Source organism: Gracilinanus agilis, chromosome 4, assembly GCF_016433145.1.
Source record: "Gracilinanus agilis isolate LMUSP501 chromosome 4, AgileGrace, whole genome shotgun sequence".
Taxonomy (NCBI): domain Eukaryota; kingdom Metazoa; phylum Chordata; class Mammalia; order Didelphimorphia; family Didelphidae; genus Gracilinanus; species Gracilinanus agilis.
This window is the reverse complement of record NC_058133.1, coordinates 479464735-479482014: the sequence shown is the minus strand read 5'-3', so window position 1 is coordinate 479482014 and position 17280 is coordinate 479464735. Positions and strand designations below refer to the sequence as shown.

General features: G+C 49.8%; 1 protein-coding gene across 1 annotated transcript; it reads right to left on the bottom strand.

Moving 5' to 3' along the window:
• Positions 1-256: 256 nt before the first annotated feature.
• Positions 257-10454, bottom strand: NLE1 (notchless homolog 1). Its single transcript, XM_044675569.1, has 13 exons — positions 10437-10454; positions 9945-10088; positions 8134-8351; positions 7763-7842; positions 7484-7560; positions 7182-7279; positions 6750-6942; positions 5596-5731; positions 5445-5491; positions 4616-4818; positions 1811-1970; positions 1636-1706; positions 257-589 (listed from the first exon to the last, which is right to left on the bottom strand). The coding sequence occupies exons 1-13, from the start codon at positions 10452-10454 to the stop codon at positions 577-579; spliced, it is 1458 nt and encodes a 485-aa protein (XP_044531504.1). The 3' UTR covers positions 257-576.
• Positions 10455-17280: the final 6826 nt, after the last annotated feature.

The following is a 17280-nucleotide window of genomic DNA, read 5'->3' as shown; positions in this document are numbered from 1 at the left end:
GGGCCCTCAGTCTTGCAGATACTGGAGCAGCTGCCGTTTTCTTCTCCAGAGGGTGAGGGTGAGCAGAGGTGAAGTGACTTGCCCAGGGACACACGGCTAGTGGGCATCCGAGCTAGCTCTGCATGCGTGTCTTCCTAACCCTGAGCAGCTCCCTGCTCGCTGCCTCCAGGGTGGAGCCTTGCCCAGGGGGAGGTCAGGGGCTCAACAAGGGCATCATCAAATTGGACAACAAACTCAGCTAAGAAGCACAGAAAAATAATTTATTTGGCAAAAATAGAGGCGTCCTGCGCTGTAGGCAGCCGACATTTAGGAAGGGAAAACAGCCGGCAGCGCGGAGGCCTTCCTGGTCTCCAGCTCCAGCAGTGTGGGGGGCCGAGGGGGGTCCAAGGCCATTCAGAGCCCCGTCACTCGCCGGCTGCGTCCTTCTCCATCTGCATCATCCGTCTGTCTCCGAGGGGGGTCCCAGGGCCACGAGTGACGGCAGAAAGCCCGTCCCACACCCCGACAGCAGCGGTGGTGGAAATGGAGCTGTGGATTTGCAAGGTGAGGGGGAGGAGCGGGAAGGCTCCCTAGATTTCACCTCCTCCATCTGTGGACAAAAGGGGGCGTCAGGACAGCTTTCACCCAAAAGCGATTCTTCCCACAAAAAGGGCCGAGAAGGGCCTCGGACCCCCCACCCCCACCCCGGTGATAGCCACGCCGCCCCAGCTCCTTCCGAGGTGAAGGCCCGTGTCTTGGTGCCTCATTCCCTGGGACCCGCCGCCCATCCACCTCGCCAGCCCCCAACAAGGGGCAAGGGGGTGGGGACTCCCCATCACAGGATCACAGAACTTGGAGCTAGAAGGGGCCGTGGAGGCTGTCCAGGCCAAGCCCCTCATGTTACAGATGGGGAAATGGAGGCTTAGAGACTTGCCTAAGCACATGCGGAGAACCACAGATCTCCCAGATTTAGCTTTGGCAATTCCCGCTAGACACAGAGGCCAGGTGACTGCCTGGGGTCCCAAGGAAGGATCTGAACTCAGTGCTCCACCCACCGAGCCCCCACCTGCTCCTGTCCCCCTACCCCAACCCCCCGGCTGCCATTTAAGAAGTCTTGGGTCAATCTTCCATTTAAGAAGAGATTCTGAAAATCTGAGCGCTGAGGGAGCCACGAGTTGGTCTAAGAGCTTTAAAAGGAACAAGCCTGAACTCATGATGAAACACGCCATCTGCTTCCAGAGGAAGGACTGACAGAGTCTGAATACAGATGGAAACGAGTTCTCTTCTACAAAACGGACGCAGAAAAATGTTTGACATGATTGCACATGTAAAATCTATACTAGATTGCTTGTTGTGGCGGGGAAGAAGGGAGGGAGGGAGGGGAGAATTGGGATCAAAAAATTTTAAAAACAAGGTTAAAAATTGTTTTTTACATGTAAATGAGGAAAAAAGTAAATTTTCAAGGAAAAAAAATTTTAAAAGAACCCCTAATTCCAGACACTGGTGGGGAGGGACCCTGAACCTGTTTGCATGCAGAGGGAAATGGGGGTGGCCACAGGCGAGCCTTGAAGCCAGTGGCTCCCCCCAAGCCCCTGGCCTACGGTGGCTCCCCCCAAGCCCAAGCCCCTGGCCTATGGCGGTTCCCCAGACACTCACATGCGGAGACATTTGTCCTTCCCACCGCTTGCTACCCGCTGACCATCAGGACTCCAGTCTACAGCAAACACCTGAAGCCAAAGGGAGACCCCAAGTCAAAGGCAAGGCCAGTGAGGCAGCAGCAGACCTAGTTCCCGCCTGCCCGCCCTTCCCCTGGCTCCCCGGGTGAGGGTACCTCATCAGCATGACCAGGGAGGTCTACGGCCAGCTTCCGAGTCTTCACATCCCACACCTTGAGGGTGCTGTCGCTGCTCCCGCTCACCAGGAGCCGGCTGTCTGCGGACCAGGCGATCTGGTACACGGCTGCCACGTGGCCTCGGAGGGAGGCCAGGTACCTGGGTCAGAGGAGGAGGATGGGGTCCTTCCCTTGCTCAATGGTCCTGTATGATTTCCTGCCTAGTTTTTAGCCCTCCCTTGTTATGCTTTAATCCTTTAATTTCATGTTTTTGTCACTCATCAAAGCTTTAACCTGCAACTCATTTTCTCTCTCCTCTCCGGAATGTATTTTATTCTATCTGGAATCCTCTTTTTCTCCTTCTTATACCTTAAAATTAACCTTCTCTAGGAAGCCTTTCCTGATTAGCCTCCAAGATATTGTTTGTTCCCAAGGCAGTGGAAATATCAAGGTTAACAGAAAAAGAGCAATGACTTTGGAATCAAAAGATTTGGATTCAAATCCTGCCTTTGACACCTGGGACTCAAGTTTCCTCATTTGGAAAATGGGAGAGTAGATTAGATGAATGTCAAGGTCCCTTCTAAATCTCTCATCCTGGAATACTATTGTGCTCAAAGGAATAAAGAACTGGAGGAATTCCATGTGAACTGGAAAGACCTCCAGGAACTGATGCAGAGTGAAAGGAACAGAACCAGGAGAACATTATACACAGAGACTGATATACTGTGGTAAAATAGAATGTAATGGACTTCTGTACTGGCAGCAATGCAATAACCCAGGACAGTTCTGAGGGATTTAAGGAAAAGACGCTACCCACACTCAGAGGAAGAACTGCGGGAGCAGAAACACAGAAGAAAAACAACTGCTTGATCACATGGGTTGAGGCGGACATGAATGGGGATGCAGACTCTAAATCAGTGATTCCCAAAGTGGGCACCACCGCCCCCTGGTGGGTGCTGCAGCGATCTAGGAGAGCAGTGATGGCCACAGGTGCATTTGGGGGTGGTGAATAACTAAGGGGGCAATGATAGTATGTGACAGGGGGCGCTAAGTAATATTTTTTCTGGAAAGGGGGTGGCAGGCCAAAAAAGTTTGGGAACCACTGCTTTAAATAATCACCCTAGTACAACTCTCAATACTATGGAAATAGGTCTTGATCGATGATACACATAAAAAACCAGTGGAAATGCACATCGGCTATGGCGGGGAGAGGAAAAGAACATGAATCTTGTAACCATGGAAAAATATTCTAAACTAATTAAATAAAATTTTCTATTAAAAAGATAAAATAAAGAATAAATCTCTCATCCTGTGCTCCTTCAGTTACAGGAACAAACAGAGTAGTAAAGAAATGAGAGGGAGGTAGTAGAAGAGAAGACCTCAGAGGAGATGTGGCTCAAGAGATCCAAGAGGTTGTTACTGCTTGTATATGCTGAGGGGAGGAAGCCCCTCATTCTCCTCATCCTAGTTTGGGAGCTTTATTCTTTCAGTCTGCTTCAATGCAGTGTACTAAGGGTTTTATTTTTATCTTTGTCTCCCCAGGGCTTGGCATATGGTAGGTGATTAATACATGCAACCAAAGTTACCTATAGTCATAGGAAAAACTGCTCGAAATCATTATTGATCAGAGAAATGCCATTGAAAACATCCCTGAGGTCCTGCCTCACACCTATCAGATTGACTAATAAGGCAGAAAAGGAAAATGACAAATGTTGGAGGGGACATGAGAAAATTGGGACACTAATGCACTGTTGGTGGAGTTGTGAAATTATCCAAACATTCTAGAAGGTAATTTGGAACTGCACCCAAAGGGCTATAAAACTGGGCATACTCTGACCCAGCAATGCCCCTACTAGGTCTGTAGCACAAGGAAGTCCAATAAAAAATACACAAAAATATTTATAGCTGAACTTTCTGTGGTGGCAAAGAATTAGAAATTGAGGGGCTGCCCATCAGATGGGGAATGGCTGAACAAGTTGTGGTCTATGACTGTAATGGACAATTGTGTGATAAGAAATGACAAGGATGGTTTCAGAAAAATCAGGAAAAACCTGCATGAAGCATGAACTGGTGCAAAGTGAAGTGAGCAGAAGCAGAGAACAGCGTACACAGTAACAGCAACCCTGTACAATGCTCTGACCAGGACACGAGCTAAACAATTCCAAAGGACTCCAGATGAAAAATGCTCCACCTCCAGAGAAAGAACGATGTGTCTGAGTACAGACCGAAGCCGACTTTTAAAAGAACTTATCTTTCTCGAGGCTTTTTTTGGTCTGTCTTCTTTGACAGCATGACGGAGAGAAAGATGTTTTGTGTGACCGCACATGTCTAACACATCAAATGGCTTCCCTTCTCATTGAGAGGGAAAAGGAGGGAGGAAGAGAATTTGGAACTCAAAATTAAAAAAACTGTTAAAAATTGTTTTTACATGTACATTGGAAAAAAAAAAACCCTTGAAATAATAGTCTGTTTTCCTCCCTCTATCTCTTTAAATCTATTTAGACTGGCTTCTCCGCACCAGTATGTTTGTGGCCTTGGGGATGTATCTGTCCTCTGAAAGGAACAGATTTAGATATAGAGGCTATGGAGTCCTGGGGGCTATGGAGTCCAACCCCTTCATTTTACAGATCAGAACGGAGGCTCTGATGTGAAGTCACATGGGGGGGGGGGCTCGAGACTCTCATTAAAAGGGCAGACTAACAGCAGATGACTCAGAGGCCCTTCCAGCAGCCCCCCACCCCACCCCCTGAGGGCCACCCCTCAAGCCCATCTCCACACCTCCTCCCTTCCTGCCCCCCCACTCACTTGCCCGTCTTGCCGTCCCACAATTTGACCGACTTGTCAAAGGAGGCGCTGGCGATGATCCGAGCATCCGGGGAGAAGAGCACCTCGTTGATGAGGGCCTGATGTCCCGTCATCCGCTGGAGGGGCTTCTTGTCCTCTGCGGGCGACCACAGGAACAGCGTGAAGTCATCAGATCCCGAGACCAGCCTCTCTGGCCCCAACCCCTGGGGATAAGACACGGAGAGGCATCATCTGAGTCTCAGGGAGAGTCGTCAAGGGCGACAGAAACCAACAGCAGCTGGACCAGGCCCTCCTCTGGGGGTGAGAGGAACCCAGGAAGCCCCTTTTCCTGCTCGGGGCTGGGCTTGGAGCTGGGAAAAGCCGAGTCTGAATCCTGCTTCGGACCTGCCTGGGAGACCCTGGGTGAGTCGCTGAGCAACGACTGCCCTTTGGGCAGAGCTTGTGAAGGCTGCCGTGTGCCTACCCTGCGAGCTCACCCTCAGGGAGAGCCAGGCCCCATCATCCCCGGCTGGCAGAGGAGAAAACTGCTGGAAAGGTCCAAGGCTGGCTCTGAGCGCGGCTCCAGCCTCTGGGCCGCCCTTTCTCAGCCCTCCCTGCACTGCAGACCCTGCCTGCAGTCACTAAACCCTCGCACAGAACACAGCCAGCAGCCAGGCTCTGCCTCACTTCACCCCTCTGTCAGGCACGTCTAAGGCCCTTCCTATGCTGGCCTCCAGGGAAGGATGGAGGTGATGAACCAAGGAAGGCCTCCTGGAAGAGGGGAGGTCCGGAGGGAGGGCTTTGGCTGGACCCAAGAAGCTGAATGACCCCCTCGGCACATCCCACTCACCCTAATCTGGTTGTACCGGCCCAGCGCTCTCTGCTTCAGCTCCTGCACTGTCCATGGTGGCAGAGAAAAGAGAAAAGGATCAAGTTTGAAGGGTCCTCCTTGTGGAGGCTGCCCCGGGCCTTCCTCTCCCCCCAGCCCTTCCCCCACTCACGGGAGCCCCGGACATCCTGGGCATTGATGGAGGCCTCCGCCGGCTCGAAGGCCCCCGTTCGGAGGACGTAATCGGTGCTGAGGGCCATGGTGTTCACCCAGTGAGCGTGGCCCTGGAGGGTCCTGCAGAGCACCCCCTGAAAGAGGGGGAACAGCAGATGACACACATGCCTAAGGCCGGGGGCCTGGATTTAAATCCTCCCTCTGATATCTGCTGCCTCCAAAAAAGGCCGACCTCAGTTTCCTTGTCTGTAAAACAGACGAGACTGTTCCCTCTGGCTCTCGAGCTAGACTGCCACGACCTCGAGGCTGCTGTTGTTCTGTCATGCCAGACTCTGTGACCCAACTTGGGGTTTCCTTTTCTTTTCTTTTTTGAACCCTGACCGGATTCCGCCTTAGAGTCAATACTGAGGCCGTATTTGAACCCGGGACCTCCCATCTCTAGGCCTGGCTCTCCGTCCACTGAGCTGCCCGGCTGCCCCTCACTTGGGGTTTTCTTGGAAAAGATACCGAAGTGGTTTGCCGTTTCCTCCTTTGGCTCATTTGACAGACGAGGAAACGAAGGCAGACAGGAGTGAGGGACCTGCCCGGGGTCACGGCTAGTCCGTGTCTGAGGCCGGATTTGACCTCACAGAGGACACTCCCACGCCTACTCGCTGCCCTCACATGACCTCAATAAATCAGCTCAAAAACAGTCTGAATTTGCTTATTGCAGGTCCCGCACTCGCCCTCTCACTCGCTGCGACGTGGGACACTTAAACTCAGGAAAGGCTCCTTTCTAAAGATCATATTTTAACATAACCATTTCCTGAAGTCTTTTATCCCATATGTTTAAAATCCTGACTCTGAGAAGGGCTGGGCCATAAGCGTCACTGACTACTGCCGGAGGGGTCTAGGAGCCCCCAAAAGATGAAGAACCCTCGCCCCGAGCCTTGGTGTCGTGGCGGGAGCAGCCCCGATGGATAGCGTCAGGCCCCGAAGGGAAGAGTTTAACGACAAGAGAAGTTGGGACGAGAAGGCCTCAGTTTATGTCCTGGTGCTGCTCCTTGCTCGCTGTGTGACCCTGGACGAGTCCCTTTTACCCTTTTAGGGCTCCAGCCTCATCCTCCACAAAACGAGGGCGCCCCCCCCCCCCGCTCTAACCCAGCCTCTTACGTCGTGGGGCCTCCACACTTTGATGGTCCGGTCCTGGGAGGCCGAGTAGAGCAGGCCGTCCCCTCCCCATCTGACGCAGGTGACGGACTGAGTGTGTCCAGTGAGGATGCGGTCGCAGCGGCCCACCGACGTGTCCCAGATCCGGACGCTGCCGTCCTTGGAGCTGCTGGCCACGTAGCGGCACTCGGGGTTCCTGGGAGGGGAGGGAGCTGTCACCCCTGGCCAAGGGGGCCCTGGCTTCCCCTGTGTGTTCCCTTCCAATCCTTTGCCCTGCTAAGACCCCCCCCCCAAAAGGCTTCCTCTTGTGGGGCGCCTGGTGCCCGCTGGGAGAGCCTGGGCTGTGTGGTGAGGGCGTCCTCACTTGGCTCACCGCTTCCAGCTGGGGGCTCCCAGGCCCACTCCCCAACGCCCCCGGCCCCCACGGGCACTTACATGTGTAGGGGCTCCCAGCTCAGCCCTGTGATCCACTTGCTGTGTCCGGCGAGGCCCCTGCCCAGCTGCTGCCCGCTGTTTGGGTCCCACAGGAGAATCTGAGGGGGAAGAGGCTGGGGTGAGGCCCCGACCCCAGCCCTCACCCCAGCCTGGATCGGTCCATCGCCCGCCCCGCCAGGTGCTCCACAAATGTCTCCTTCATCCGTCCTCGGGGGACAGGACGGAGGGAGACCGCCTGGGCCCGCCTCAGGAGACACAAGCCCAGGGGAGGTTCTCAGCCGGGGCGGGGGGTCGCCACTCACCTGGCCGTTCTTACAGCCCGAGGCCAGCTTCTTGCCATCCGGGGACCAGGCAATGCTGAGGACCCAGTGTCTGTGACCTAGGACGGCAGGGCCAGGGCGGGGGATGCAGGAGGGCCCGGGAGACCCCCGGCCCCTCCCCAGGCCCGAGCCGTGCGCCCCACCTCCTCGCTGCCGCCCCACCTCTCTTCCCTTGGCAGGAGGAGGCCCAGCCCGGGGCGGTGGTGACTGAGGACGGCCTCCCCAGAGCCCCCTCCCCGGCCCTCGTGCCCCCACACTGACCTCTGGACGTGAAGTGCGGCGTCTCCGTGGAGAGGTCCCAGAAGCGCACGGTGGTGTCCCCGGAGCCGCTGGCCAGGTACCTGGGGGAGGCAGAGGCTGGCACCGCAGGCTCCCCGCGGGGAGCCCCTCGGTGCGGCCAGCACACGCTCCCAAGCCGGGGCTCTCGGGATTCCCTTTTTCTCTTTCAAAGGGCAGAAGCAGCAGCGCCATCGGCCCCCAAACAGAGCCACGCAGCCTTTTGCAGCACGGCGGGCAGGGCCGGGGCACCATCCTGGGCCCCCTCCCCGGACAGGACGGCGACCGCTCGGGACCCCCAAAGCCTGGCCCTTCCCCAGCCCAGAGGCCGCTGCCTCCCCCCGGGGCGCCCTTACTTTCCGGTGGGGCTGAAGGCCACAGAGATGACGGCCTCGGAGTGGCCCTCCAGGGAGCTGGTGCAGCGGGCCACGGCTCGCACCCGGAACACCGCCTGCGGCTGGTAAATGATCTCAAGGACCTTCTCAGTTTCCACCGGCTGCGACTCCAGCGTCTTCTCCAGAGAAGCGACGATTTCCGCATCGTGGATGTAAAAGGCCAAGGGGAGTGGATCTTCCTGGGGGGCGACAGGAGCGACTGAACCCACACAGAGGAGCCAGCGGGGCCCCCACCTTGTCTTAGACCTGACCCCGAGCGTGGACTCCGGGGCAGAAGAGGGCTAAGGGCTGAGTAAAGTGACTTGTCCAGGGTCACGCAGCCAGGAAGGAAGGGTCTGAGGCCAGACTGGAACCCATCTCCCTCTGTCACTGAGCCACCTCGCTGCCTGTGCCCCCTCTTCTTTAAAATAAACAAAAACAAAAAACAAAACTCTTACCTTCTGTCTTAGAATGGATACTGTATAATAGTTCCAAGACACAAGAGCAGTAAAGGCTGGGCAAAGGGGGTTAAGTGACTTGCCCAGGGTCATACAGCTAGGAAGTGTCTGAGGCCAGACTTGCAGCCCAGGACCTTCAGTCTCCAGACCTGACTCTCTATCCACGGAGCCACCCAGCTGCCCAGCTCCTTATCTCTTGAAAAAGGGAAGGAAAAAAATCCTAGTAACCAAAATAGGTAGCTTGAGCAAAAGAAATCCCTGCTTTCTGCACCCCGAAGCCCTCCTGGGCTAGTGTCAGGCAGCACACGCTCTATCACCAACCCTACAGAGAGGCTTGTCTCTAAGAGCTCCTCATCCAGCCAAAAACATAAACCAACAGGAATTCTCTGCTCTTCCCTCACGACAAACAGACTGCAGGCTCCTGAGGTCAGGAGTCATCCCTAAATGCTGTCTCCAGTGTGGAGGCTTTAACTTTTCTGTGCCTGGAAGACTTATAGACCCCTTATCAGCACACTGTTTTTAACTGTATAAAATAAAATATATAGGATTACAAAAGACACCTGTTAAGATGTTTTTCATTGTATAAAATCTGGCTTCAGACACTTCCTAGCTGTGTGACCCTGGGCAAGTCACTTAACCCTCATTACTTAGTCCTTACTGCTCTTCTGCCTTAGAATCAATACACAGTATTGAAAGGAAGGATCAATACATAGTATTGAATCTAAGACAGAAAAGAAAGTAAGGGATTAAAAAAACTGCATAAAATGAAATATACTGGGTTACAAAAGAAATCAATTATATTGCTATTACTATCAATTAAAAAAAAAAAGATTTTTCACAACGGCAAAATTCACAGACCCTTGGTTGAGAAGCCCAACTCTCAAGTTCAGAGACTCCCTCCACCCTCTCCCATGCCGGGTACATGATTGGTGCTTAATAAATGACTGTTTGGCGGGGCAGCCAGCTGGCTCAGTGAACAGAGAGACAGGCTTGGAGTTTGAGGTTCTGGGTTTAAATTTGACCTCAGATACTGAGTGACCCTGGACAAGTCACGTAACCCCATTACCTAGTCTTTACTGCTCTTCTGCCTTGGAGCCAATACACAATATTGAGTCTAAGAGGGATAGTGGGGTTTTATAAAAAAATAAAATAAAATGCTAAACGATGTAGTTTCTTTTCCTTCAATTACAGCCCCAGGAATCCATCCCCCAGGAGGCATTTATGGACCTCCAGATTTAAGGCTGGACAGGATCTGGGGCTATCGTTTACAGATGGGTAAACTGAGGCTCCAGGGCTCCCAGGTCGGGGTCCGTGAGGTAAGTGGGGGCTCCCTACCTTGCCCAGCAGCGCATTACAGACGAGCTGGAGCTTGTCCGGGGTAATGTCCACGGGCACGTCGAAGGGCGAGCCCAGCAGCTGCCCGCCCTCATCTTGAAACTGGACCAGCAGCCGCTGCACATCCCCACGCAGGCCCTCGCCCTGCCACGGATATGAAGAGAGAAGGAAGTGAGAGCTCCAGTAAAGGGTGTCGAGGCCGAGGAAGGGGGAAGCTCAATCTTTTGGGACACCCTCCTGCAGCCCTCGTCCTGTCACGGTCACTCGTGGATGGCGTGAGCGCTCCTTCAGGGAAATGGGGAAGGGATCGCTGGACACGGACACTCAGGGAAGGGGCGGGAACTGCTATAGGGAAGGAGGGGTGACGGCTATTGGCTCACTCCGACCCCAGAGATCCCCACGCAGCCCAGCCACGAACCCACAGGGGGCGGCAGTGCGTGAACTGTTCCCCTGCCCACTACCCGATGGTTCCCAAACCCCAAGCCGGCTCACTGTAGCTTCCGCCGCCATCCCGAGTCCCCACGTGGAGTGAAACGAGTCTGGAGGTCTAGAGCGCCGCCTGCACAGCGTCTCCCAGGCAGCACTCTGCCCCCTGGTGCCGCGGCGGGACCTCGCTTCAGCCTTCGCTGTAGCTGAGAGAGGGCGGGGCGTATTGGCTCTAGGTGGGAAGACTCCAGAATCCTGGATAGGAGTTTAGATTGGGAGGTGGAACGGCGCTCTGACGCTATTCGGTTTACTGTGGCTTTCCTAATCCGCTCTCCGGGATTTTGCACGAGCTGTCTCTCCCCTTCACCAGTCCCGGAACGCTACCGAGGGGACCAAAGGTTAGATTTTCTCAGTAAGCGTTCGCACCTCGGGGATAATCAAACGCTACAAATCGGGCTTTGTTAACTGGCTAAACTTAAAGGAAGTGACGGCGAAAGTATTAATAAACACAGATTAAACACGTGTGTGCCCTGTGTACATCTCCAGAGAGATGGTAAATATTCACCAGCGCCCGCAGTTGCTTCCACTTTAGCGTATTTAGAATCGAAGATCAGTCAAAGCACTACCACCTTTTTCTTCTTTTTTATTTTTTATTAAAATCAAAATTTATTTGTTTCATTAAAATTCCAGTTAATTCCCTCCTTCCCTCCCCCCATTAGAGAAGACATCCTTACTGCCTTCTACAGAAAGCCTTTCCCATACTCACCAACTGTTAATGCCTCCCAGAAAAATTTTGTCCTTATTTTGTATTTGTCTTGTACATCCTTGTGTGCTGTGAGAAACTGCCGGTGGTGTCCTTGGACCCAGACTGTCCTTCAGACCAGATTGGGCAAGTGACAAGCTCTCCGCATTTCTAGGCAATTCTCTAAGCTTAAGTGGCAGAGACTTTTCTAGATAGAAGGGAGGGAAGTTCCTTATCCCAGACTTTTCTATACCTACTAATAAAATCACAGATCCAGGACCTATCCTGAAGTGTACTTGTTGCTTTCCCCTTCGTAAATTCGCTCATTTTTATCTTTGTATCAAAGAACCAAGGTAATGCCTTACAGCAATTCTGTCCTTGTGCTGTCAGACAGTAACTGATGGATCTAGTTCAATCTCATTTGCAGTTTGAGGAAACTGAGGCAACTTGTCCAAGGTCACACAAGTAGTATAGAGCCAGAATTCCAAGTCCATCTCTCTCTGCATTGCTCCGGAAGCTATAAAAATGTCACGATAAGAGAGAGGAAAAGAATAATGAAATAATGTAACATTGTTACCAATAGGAAATCACTGTGATTTGATTTATAAAGGAAATAGATACTCGTGAGCCACTGACAGGGGGATTTCATGGGATTAAAAATAAGGGCATTTACTCCACTATTTTACAGTACAATATTTCAAAAGCTGTAGTATGAATTGGGGCATAAATCACTCTGCCCATCCATGTCTCAGGAGCCAGGCTTCTCCTCCTCATATTCCTCCTCCTTCTTCCCTTACCTTCTGTCTTAGTATCAGTCGTAAGAGGCTAAATGACTTGACCAGAGTCATACTCCTAGGAAGTAGGAGGCAAGCTTCTTAAGAGAGCTGATGGGCTAGATCCAGCCTGAAATTGCTTTTGTAAACAGAGCCTAGTTAAAGGCTGTTCCCTTGACGACAAACCCACCAGCTCCTTCCCTTCCTCTCCAGCTGAAACTTGTTCTTCAAGCACAAGAGAGAGCCCAGGCTAGAAAGAAAGAGAGAAAGAGGAAGGAAGGAAGGAAGGAAGGAAGGAAGGGAGGGAGGGAGGAAGGGAGGGAAGAGCGAGCCAGCTCAGAGTAATGGAAGTTTGGGAGATTAAGTCCCCTCCTTTGGTTAGGTCTGTGGAGATTCTGGGAAATGCTCCTTTTGTTTGATGTTTGCTAAGTTAAAGATAAAAATAAAACAGAGAATAAAAGGGAAACAAAGAGATGAATCCAAGGCCATCCCCAAGGAAGTAGAAGGCCCTGGGGGAACAGAGGGTGAGTACTTGCAAAAACAGTATTGGCTGCTAAGTGGTAAACAGGACTTCTGTCTTTCCTCAGAACCTTCTCCACTGGCTGCCACTGTCACATTGGCTAAATGGGACTGAATTATAAGGATCAGAAGATTTATAACCATGAAGTGGTTAGAACATTAGACTTGGATAGAAGACCTGAGTTTGAATGCTGACTCGGGAATTTAACTAAGCTGTGTGACCCTGAGCATATCACTTAACCTCTGTTTACCTCAGTGTCTTCATCTGTAAAATAGGGATCATAATAGCAGCTACCTCTCAGGGTTGTCGTGAGGATCAAATAAGATAATATTTATAAAGTGCTTAATTCTTATTTTACACCTGAATGAGATTAGGGAAGTGTAGAAGTTTTGTAAAATTGCCAAGACTAATGCAGTGTTAAATGCAGTGTTAAATACCTCTGATTTGGAGGAAGAGGACTTGGATTCAAATCCCATTTCTTTTCCTTACTAATTCTTTGTGACTTTGAGTATGTTGCTTGACCCCTCTGTCTCCTCATTTGTAATTAGAAGAGGTTGGACTAGCTGGATTCCATGATGATGCCAGCTTTAAAAGGCAGATCAAATTGAACCTTCTTCCAAGATGTCTCTCAGCTGTATCTCCTCTTCCCTCCTACCATCATATTTGGCATGGGTGTTGTACCCCCAAAACTATTAGAAGTGTTTCAGGCAAACTATAAGCAGGGAAATTCCTTTGTTCCCTTACTTTCTTGTGACTCCTAACCCAAAACATCTGATAACTCCTATAAGACCTTGAGAGGCTTATCCTCCTTGTATCATCCTTTAGATGAGGGGTTGGCAACGTATGGCTCTCGAGCCATATCTGGCTCTTTTTTTTGAGGGCCAGATATGGCTCTTTCTGCAGGAGCCATAAAGTCAATTTTTTTTCAGGCGCTGTTACAGGAGCGCACTGTGAGCACTGGACGGCTCTCACGAAATTACATTTTTAAAAATGTGGCATTTATGGCTCTCACAGCCAAAAAGGTTGCCGACCCCTGCTTTAGATGGACAGAGAGATACACCTCCTTGATATCATCAAGTTGTATCTCAGACATCCATCTGGCCTCTGAACTATGAGGGTCACCCCCATGTCTTCAGGCAGACCGAAACCCCCACCCAATGCCTGAGTGGTCACCACACTAGAGTCACGTACTCACTGTTGTAAAGAGTATAAAAACCCCTGAACTGAAGCATTCAGGGAGCAACCCCTAGGGTTGTCCCACTCACCCTGTAACTGGGAGAGACAGCTTTTCCATCCATGCTGCCCCCCCCCCAAGGAACAGCTCCCCATCTAGCTGTTCCACCATGCTATCCCACCTTGCTATTTTCCTGGCCATTCTCAACATTACTTTCCAAATTAATAAATTTCTCTTTTTACCTTTTTTTTTTTTTTTAAACCCTTAACTTCTGTGTATTGGCTCCTAGGTAGAAGAGTGGTAAGGATGGGCAATGGGGGTCAAGTGACTTGCCCAGGGTCACATAGCTGGGAAGTGTCTGAGGTCAGATTTGAACCTAGGTCCTCCCATCTCTAGGCCTGACTCTCAATCCACTGAGCTACCCAGCTGCCCCCTCTCTTTTTACTTTTAAGCTAAGTTTGGAGTTTTGCATTCTTGCAAAAGGTACCCTTCCCAAACCCAGGGGTTCACATTGTAGCCCACTACATGAGGGGGTTCTGCACCCTATAACACTATTCAGGCATCTTCACTACACTCCAGCATCTCATTTACCAGCAAATAGAATGTGGACATGACCTAACAATAACTCAGGAGTGAGGATCAACCAGTCAGGCAACAATCATTGATTAAGCACCTTCTGTGTGTCAGACACTTTGCTGCATGCTGGGGACACAAAAATAGAAATAAAACAACTCTTATTCAGAAAGAGTGTATAACATTCAGTGAGGAAGATGGCCTGCCCAGAGGGTGATAAGAAGGAAACATCTGGGTTGGGCACAGCATTAAGCAGAAGATTTCTGGGCCTCGGATACCTGAAGATTTCCTCAATATTGTCCTTTTCCTGCCCTTATTTTACTTTTCCTGTAGTAAAGATTAAAAAACAAACAAGCAATAAAAAACAAAACCCTTACCTTCCAAGTATCAGTTCCAAGGCAGGAGAGCAGTTAAGGACTGGGCAATTAGGGTTAAATAATTTGCTCAGGGTCATACAGCTTGGAAGTGTCTGAGGTCAGAATATGAACCCAGGACCTCTCCACTCCCGACCTGGCTCTCTATCCACTATGCTCCCTAGCTGCTCCTTGCAGTAAAGATTTCTAAGCCTTATTGGGTCTCAGAAATAGATTAGTATAGAGGAAAAATCAAGGGCCCAAGAGTCAGGAGATCTGGGTTCAAAAATAACCTTTGTCTCTTACTACCTACATGATCTGGGCAGAAATAACTACTTGCAAGTCAGTTTCCTCACCTGTAAAACTGGAGTAGGGAGCTGGACTTGAGGTCCCCTCCAGCTCTGAATCTATGATCCTCTTTATCCCTAATTCCCATTTATTTCTGGACATTTGGGGAGACTTGTAAGGAGTCTGGTCTCCAGATACAAGACAGGTGAGTTTCTTTTCCTTTTTATCTAATTTTAATTGATCTCTTTTGTTTTTATATCACCTTCATTTCTGAATATATCCTTCTCTCCTCCACTACCCAGTGAACCTTCTCTTATAACAAAGATAAAAGAGAATTAAAAAAATAAACAAAAGGGAAAGAGAAAAAAGTAGCAAGCCTAAGACTAACCAAGGAGTCCCCAAATACATATAAGACCTTACAAGGAAGTAACTATACCATCTGTAGACTGAATAAAAATGTTTTGTTCATATATGTATTGTTACTTTTTAAATATGTATTTTTTTTCCTTATTTATTTTTAAGCCCTTACCTTCTGTCTTGGAGTCAATACTGTGTATTGGCTCCAAGGCAGAAGAGCAGTAAGGGCTAGGCAATGGGGGTTAAGTGACTTGCCCAGGGTCACACAGCCAGGAAGTGTTTGAGGCCAGATTTGAACGTAGGACCTCCCGTCTCTAGGCCTGGCTCTCATTCCACTGAGCTACCGAGCAGCCCCCAATATGTATTATTTTATAAAGGAGAACTGAGGCCCCTTGCCATTCAGACAGTAAGCCCAAGTAGGATTTGAATCAGAAATCTGGAGCTACAAAAGACTTTAGAAGTCATCTGGTCTCACCCAAGAAGCTAAGTGCTACAGTGGATAGAGCTCCAGGTTTAGAGTCAGCAAGACTCCTCTTTGTGAATTCAAATCCAACCTCAGACTCTTACTAGCTGTGTAATCCTGGGCAAGTCACTTTACCCCATTTGCCTCAGTTTCCTCATCTGTAAGATGAGCTGGAGAAGGAAGTGGCAAACCACTCTAGTATCTTTGCTAAGAAAATTCTAAATGACCTCACAAGGAGTCTGATATGACTGAACCACAACCATACCATCTGTAGAAGAATATCATAAAATTTTAAGATACGTTTTAAAAAAATCCTCATGCAGAAGAAATGCAGAAGAAAACATGATTTACCACTTGATTATTTGTGTATATGATTTGGAGTTTTGGTTTTAAAAGATGACTCTATTACAAAAATGAATAATATGGAAATAGGTTTTGAGTGATAATACATGTGTAACCCAGGGGAATTGCGTGTCAACTCCATGATGGGGAGGGAGACTACAGGAATCATGTAACCTTAGAAAACTTATGTGTAAATTTGTTACTGGAATAAAATAAAGAAAAATTAAAATAAAATAAAATTCTCATACAGTGAGGACAGCTGGGTAGCTCAGTGGATCGAGAGCTAGGCCTTGAGATGGGAGGTCCTGGGTTCAAATGTGGCCTCAGACACTTCCCTACTTGACCCTAAGCAAGTCACTTAACCTTCATTGTCTAGCCCTTTACACTGTTCTGCCTTGTGTATAATTAGAACTGTCTTTCCAGGTCTCTAAACCTCAGCATCCTGCTTTGGTCCTCATGTTATGTCGTGGTTTTGAAGATAAAGTTTTTGTGTGACCCGCCCCGCTCTCTCTCTTTTCCCTGCGAACTCAGCTGGGAAAGCTTGCTTTACTCTGGTTTTTACTTTGGTTCTTGTATTTGTTCTACTTCAAATGATTATTAATAAATCTTACAAAATATAATACTTGGAGTTATTGGATATTAATTTCCATCTTACACTTGGAACCGACACAATATTGATTCTAAGATAGAAAGTAAGAGATTTTGTTTAAAAAAAATTGGAGGGGGGCAGTTGGGTGACTCAGTGGATTGAGAACCAGGCCTAGAAATGGGAGGTCCTGGATTCAAATGTGGCCTCAGATACTTCCTAGCTGGGTGACCCTGGATAAGTCACTTAACCCCCATTGCCTAGCCCTTGCGGCTCTTTTTCCTTGGAACCAATATACAGTATTGATTCTAAGGCAGTAGATAAGGGTTTACTTTTTTTTTTAATCCTCATATATAAGAATATAGATTTAGAGCTGGAACACATAAGAAGCTATCAAGTCCAACCCTCTCATTTAACAGATGAGTAAACTGAGGCAGAAAAAAAGTAGAATGACTTTCTTAGAGTCACAGAACTAAGAAATGGCTAAGGCAGGATTTGAACTTGAAAAGGCTGGGGGTCATGGGTACGGACTAAAACGTTTAAAACAAAGGGTGCCAGCTTTACACTCTGTCTGGAAGGGAGAGAGCAATTTGGGGAAGGGAGGCGAGGAGAAGGGGTGGGAAGCGGGGTGCTGAAGGACTTCTCCTTCTTCTCTCAGCCCTGCCTCCCCAAAGCACTTCTCCAAATGACCAGTTGGTTCTAGCTCTGGGCAGCTGCTGTCCCCTGTCCCCACGTCTGT

What these genes read in the sequence shown, in the direction of transcription:
- NLE1 (XM_044675569.1), bottom strand. An exon ending in AGCTGGGAGCCCCTACACAT is followed by an intron (nt 6,943 to 7,181) that starts GTAAGTGCCCGT and finishes CTCCCCTCCCAG; the next exon opens with GAACCCCGAGTGCCGCTACG. An exon ending in CCAGGATGTCCGGGGCTCCC is followed by an intron (nt 5,492 to 5,595) that starts GTGAGTGGGGGA and finishes CACCATGGACAG; the next exon opens with TGCAGGAGCTGAAGCAGAGA.